Source organism: Buceros rhinoceros, unplaced genomic scaffold, assembly GCF_000710305.1.
Source record: "Buceros rhinoceros silvestris isolate BGI_N320 unplaced genomic scaffold, ASM71030v1 scaffold30979, whole genome shotgun sequence".
Classification (NCBI taxonomy): domain Eukaryota; kingdom Metazoa; phylum Chordata; class Aves; order Bucerotiformes; family Bucerotidae; genus Buceros; species Buceros rhinoceros.
Genome location: NW_010430251.1, coordinates 1 through 6155, shown reverse-complemented (window position 1 = coordinate 6155; position 6155 = coordinate 1). Strand labels below are relative to the sequence as shown.

At 48.6% G+C, this 6155-nt stretch overlaps 1 protein-coding gene across 1 annotated transcript in view; it reads right to left on the bottom strand.

Moving 5' to 3' along the window:
- Positions 1-6137, bottom strand: part of LOC104499472 (EF-hand calcium-binding domain-containing protein 5-like) — a gene marked incomplete at its 5' end in the record, with an annotated part of 8459 nt that extends 2322 nt beyond the window's left edge. Inside the window, 7 exons of the mRNA XM_010142982.1 lie at positions 368-621; positions 1393-1496; positions 2781-2933; positions 3604-3832; positions 4555-4727; positions 5597-5875; positions 6129-6137. Coding sequence (XP_010141284.1) covers positions 368-621; positions 1393-1496; positions 2781-2933; positions 3604-3832; positions 4555-4727; positions 5597-5875; positions 6129-6137 — 1201 coding nt within the window. The remainder of the gene's footprint in view (positions 1-367; positions 622-1392; positions 1497-2780; positions 2934-3603; positions 3833-4554; positions 4728-5596; positions 5876-6128) is intronic.
- Positions 6138-6155: the final 18 nt, after the last annotated feature.

Below are 6155 nucleotides of genomic sequence, written 5' to 3'. Positions count from 1 at the left end.
GTGGCGCAGGGGCGAGCGGAGCTCCTGAGGCCATGAAGGGTTCAGGCACGCAGGCAATTCTGTGACTGTGACATTCAGATTCTGCTGCGCTCAGCTGGGGCGGTTCTGAGGAGGACATGCCAAACCCCTGAAGGCACCTTGCTTCACACCTTTGAGTTCAGTGGGACTTGGGCACAAAATACTCTGTGATCCAGATCAAAATTGAGATGTTCTGTGGTACTCCACTAAGCACTTTGGCTTGCTCAGGAGTGGTGTGTGAGTACCACAGTCTTTTCATACCTGTAGGAATCATCCTTTCAACGCGGTTTTACTGAGATTCCTAATTTCACCCCTAAAACCCCCTGTCTTGGCTCTGTGTGCGCAATACCCAGTACATAGGCTGGTTCTGTTTCCTCTAGAGACAGCTTCAGTATCTCAGAGCAGGCAGCCTGGGCCGTCTTCAGCATTTTCTGCAGGTCTTTGTGCTCGTGAGGTGGTAATTTCTGGTGGTGTCCGATGCTGATATCAAATACGCCAAGAGCTTGTCCGGACAGGTCACGAAGAGGGACTGCGATGTGGTACTCTCCGTGGACAGAAGCACAGGTGGCCTCTGAACTGTCTGTGCTCTTGAACAGGTAATCTCTGAAATGAGAGAAAAGAGAGGAAAATGTACCAGGCTTTACCATGCCAGTTTATTTGGTCCTTTATTCAGCACGTTTTAGAAAGGCGCTGTTCATCTGTTGTGGTTAAAACAGAGGTATTACCTCTCTAAAGCATTGTTTGCTCCTTTGAACTGAAACATGCACATCTGTAAGTACCATTCGTGCTCAAAAAGGAGAAGAGAGCAGTGCGGAACACCGGACTGCTTAGCCAAGGCAGTTGCCGAATATCATAAGAATTTAACCTTGCTTTAAGAACAGTTTCCTGTTTATAACCGTGTTGACATCTGCTCTATAGAGCTTTGTGAAAAGTGAAAACATCTGCTGGAGCAAATGGCTCTTCAACCAACTTTGACAACAAGGCTGATATGCTTAAAAGACGAGTCTGTGAGGGTCTGGGCAGTGGAGGGAAGCAGTTGAAGGAAATGAGACTAATATGGCCAGGGAAAAAAAGACAGATTATTCTAAAGAGCAAAGTGTTTCAGGGTTGGCTCTACCCCTGCAAACCTTCCCCAGCAGATGTAGAGCTTGCTTGGCCTCTCAGCTGGTGTTCAGCTGGAAATTAAGTTTTCACAGGCCTAAACTCAAAGAGAGTTCATAATTCATCCCTTCATAATTCAGCATCACAGGTAGAAGCTTTGACAGTGAGAGAGCTACAGCCAGGCACTCCTGTGGGGCTGCACTACCGTGGACTTTATGCACCGTGGATCACGCCTGATGCAGGCTGGAGGGACCAGGGTAGGCTGGAGCCTACCTTAAAAGGGTTTCTTTTCTGAGGAGAAGAACAGGAGAGCTGTGAATCTCTTTTTGTCCTGTATTATCTGCAGTCATCATCTTGCGCAGAGCGTAGTCCCATGTCTGCTAGAGAGAAAAGAGAGGCGTAACTCCATCCAAGAAAGGAACAGCCAGTTTGAAGCTTGGAGAGGGAGGAAATTGTTTATTTCTTAAAGGAAACTCCCGTGTACATTCGAGTGCAATGGGATGGTTTAAAGACATCTCCCAACAATGCTTGGTTTTATTCCCAGAGCGTATTGCTCAAGATGCATGAAGAATGTGCCCTGGACCTCCATCAGTCAGACTATTCAATCCACTCCCACACTGAGGAACACCCACGGGCCAAGAAGATGTTTCCCTCCTTTTTCCCATCTCTTGCAGTCCTCTTTCTCATGTCATGTTTGTGTCAGTGGAAAACACAGAGGGGAGCAAATGACCTGGCTATCAGGCAGCTCACAGGGAACAGAGCCTGCAAGGACAACAGAAAGCTGCCAACATAAACCATCCTTATCAGAGGAAGCAGCTGAATTATGGCTGCAGCAGATATCACGCAGACTTTGTGATGACACAGGACCAGTCCTAAAGGCTGCGTACACTTTTCATCTCCTGAACTCACTTGCACATGAAGTGACAAGCTTCCCAGGGCCCGAGTGCCCACTCAGCAACTACAGTATGATCTGCAGGGCGGGGGGCTGCCTTTCCAAGGTCATTGGGAAGCAGCCACTTCCTGAGCTGTATTTGCGTCTTGGCTGCTGCTACTAGTTCGGAACAAAGAGCTAATCCATTAGCTAGGACATTCTTTCTTCCTATACGATACCCTAATTTTGACATGCACACAATCTCCTCAGAAGAGCATCTCCCTTCGTAGAAGTCCCAGAAAGCAAAGCTTTATCAGGGATTTGCAGTGTTGGCTAACCAACGGATGGATGAGTGGATGGATGGATGGATGGATGGATGGATGGATGGATGGATGGGTGGATGGATGGGTGGGTGGATGGGTGGATGGGTGGGTGGATGGGTGGATGGATGGGTGTGGGGTTTTGCTCTGTTGGTTGCTATGCAGCTGTGAGCATTGAAGGAGAATATTCCCCTTTCCCATGGAGAAGGAGCTACACTAGCAGCGTTCTTGAATTGTTTCACATGGGAAGATAAAAAGAAGGAAGAGTGGTCTCCTTTACAGAGGGGAAAAGTCCCTCCCCACCTTTGCACCCTTTTGTTGCACAGGCAGGCACAAGAATATCCAGCAGGCTTCAGTTTTTATAATACCACCACTGGGAATTAACAGGCAGCTAGAAATGGCATGTCCTCACTAGAGCAGCCGTCCAGCCCCTGACTGCTACAGGCCTTGCTCTGCAGTAGTGTGTGTACCTTGTCTTTGTCAGGCTCCACCAGGTACGTAACAACAGCGTGGACACTGGGGGCCCTGGGATACAACCAGTCCAGAGCAGTAACTGCCATTTGTAGAACATCTTCCAGTGTGCAGATGTGGTGGTAGGCTTTGCTGAACGCATGAGAAACTCCCTGTGAAAGCAGAAGCGTCCAAATGAGCCAGACAGTTCCATACGATTGGGGGAAAAAAGCTGGGCTAACGTTCACCCAGCAAAATGAAGCAAAATGGTTGGAACAGGTTACTTTGCTCAGGATTTGGAAAGCTGAAAGTGACTGTGGAATGCCCCTTATCCAATAATGCTCTAGAGCTCCAGGGCAGTCGGGTGACAGCCAAGTCCCCAACTAGCCCAAGCTGGTTCTCAGTGGAGACAGCCAAACCAAGGGGTACTGCGCTCCCTGCTGCCCGGAGGCCGTGGCCACCGTGAGGCTGGTGCTGACAAGCAACCTGCAGGCATCTGGGCTGCTGGTGCTTAGAATGCTTCCGGGTAAAAAGTACGGTTTTGTGTCACATTATGGAAACACAGATATGAGGTTCGGATCTTCAAATAAAAGCCACTATCATTGGGCTTTGCACAAAAGTGCAATTAATTTACCAGTCAGGAGAAGCTGAAATCAATTATTGATAAAGTGCTACCTCATAATCAATTACAGATAAGATGCTAATCAGTAAAATATTGATAAGGCGCTCTGCTCATTCCACTTCCACCATACAGAGTAACTAGGGGCCCACAGTTCTGTTCTTAGTTGTACATCGTACATTTACTCAGAGTGGTCTAACCCACTGCTTTGGGACAGTGCCCACCTGATAGAAACTGATCTCATGGCTCAGAAAGATGGTTTGCTCACACGGGTCCCGAAGAGTGTCAAGTCCTAGAATGCCAAAGGCTCTCCAGCGAGCATCGTGCAACGGCAGTACCAGGAGTGAACCCATTCTCTCCTCCTCCGGGCGGTCACAGTTCCAGAAGTGGACGTTTCCGTGGAGCTGAACTCTTGGGACGTGGACTGGCTTTCCCTCTTCAACAGCTGCAAAGCTGAAAAACAGACTTATGAGGAAGTTTGTTAGAGCAGCAGAAAACCTTTAGCGAAGTAATAAATCCTGCAGCTTTGATCTCTCCCTGCTTCTTGGCATCGGAGCAGGAAGGTGTTAGTGCCTTACTCTGACCACACCCTGAAATACCACATTTAACACTTGCACCCCAAAGACAGGGTAATAAATAAGGCTCTTTTCATCCTTAGGACATTTTAAAAACATCAGCTAATGAATGTAATGAACAGGAATACAGGAGCCAGCAGCAGTTGCATTTAATAGATGAGAAGAAGCAACATTTAAAGACAGAGACAAATAGGCCTAGCTTTTGGAAACGAGAAGTAAAGAGACAAGAAAGCTGTTTAGAGAGTAAACACCAGGGAAGGAAAGGCATTGTTCTCCAAAAACACCCTGTGGGTGGAAACTGGTAGAAGGGAATTAATTTTTAAAGACAAAAACTTAGGACCAATGCAAGAGACATTTGCTGAAGGATGAGGTTTATTAGGCTGTGAGCTAATCTCCCCGAGGAAAGGAGTGAAACCCTGCACTAAGCAGGTCTAAGGAGTCCATGCAAAGCACAGGGGCACGTACATGATAATGAATCATTTCCAACAGTCCCTGAGGAGATATCCCCTCTGGAGAACTCATCACCCCAAACACTGCCTGGTACCTCTACATTCCTGATATTTTTGAGAAAAAGGAACAGTTACGTGCAGCTTTTCTTACCTTACTCCCTTCATGTCTCTGTACAGGATCTGGTTTAGAACATACGGAGCGTCGTCTGCGGTACAAGCCACATAGCGCAGGTGAATCGGTCCGCGCTCTGGGGAGAGCTGGTTCTCTTCCAAAAGGGCAATATATGCACTGATCTTCTTGTTACCTCCGTGGGCTTCTGCATCCTAGCAACCACAGGTTTCCCGTCACGCTGGGCACATTAGCCATTGGCCAGTACGCTTCCTCCCTATACTTGGCGCTTGTCTCATTGTTTGCTGAGAAGCTGCTCGGGGTCACTGATTTTGTATGTCACATGCCAGCTGCATGACAGGTATGTGTCTGTGCTGGGATTGTGTCTGACCGGGACACTCTGTTACAAGCAAACACACTTCGTATTTTGATTGGCAAGGCACATGGATGTCTTTTTTCCTGCTGCTAATGGGGAGCACTTCATATAAAAATAACCCCTAATTACAACCTGTGCCTAAGCAAAGCTCCTGTGGATTTCTTCTCCAAGAGGAGATTCCTTTGGAAAAGTCAGATGAGTGATGCAGTTGCTACATTTACAAACCTAAATATTGTAGGAAAACTTAGCTACTACGAGAGAAGTTTTACTCTGAGGAGGGCTTTAATGGCGAGGATGAACATCTAAAGTTACAGCTGCAAGTTAAAAATGAAGCTCTATCTCCACTACAAATGAACCATCTTTGTCCCAAACCCAGTCTGGTGCGTTTCATTTCAGAAGCTCTAAAACTAGAACTATGGATTGTGAGCTGTGACCTGAGTCAGCTCTTCAAAAAGCGAGACATAAGTATCCCTGAGACGCATTCTGTGTGGGCAGAGCGAGGACGACAGGTCTTGTATTGCAGAGGTATGACTTTTTCTGCATTAACCCTGGGCTCTCATGAACATCAGCGAAGTCAGAAGAGCCCGAGGAAACCAGTCTCAGAGCGGCTTCCCCCGCTCCCTGCGCGTTCCACTCAAACGCACCAGGGGCTGGGGCCAGTGGCATAGTCCCAGCGCAGGTGGCTCTTGAGCTCCCGGGGATGCGTACCTGGGAAAGGGCCTTGAACACGGCTTTGTAGACGGGTTCCACGCTTGCTCCACTGGTCTCAGCCGCTTGTTGGATATTGTGCAGCCATTCCCTCCTGGCGAAGCTTCGCAGGGACTCCACGTGGCTTCGTTCCACGCTTGCGGTCAGAAATTCCACCAAGTTATCCACAGCTTCATCCTCATCGCCACCGAACTCAGAAGCAATGAACTCGAGGAAAGTCTGGAATGCCCTTGGGGATAGCTTCCCCACGCTGCTGAGCTGTGGGCAATGGGAGCAAAGGTGTTTCTTTGCTGGTGGGAGAAACAGAAAATAAGATAGGGACAGTCTAGCTGAATAAAACATTCTGCTCCTGCCCGTCTTGCACAAGGCCCAGGCGGGGAGCAGCGACCTGTCCCCTTTTCCACGTCCCAGACCCTGCGGCTGAGCTGCCCCAGATACGAGGAAGTAAGCTGCCACGGAAAGGCCTGGCGGAGTTTCCTTTGGCTTGGGGGAAGGAGGAGTGCCACAGGGGTCAACAGGCATTCTCCGGAATCTCTTTCCTGGCTTTGCTCAGCCCAGT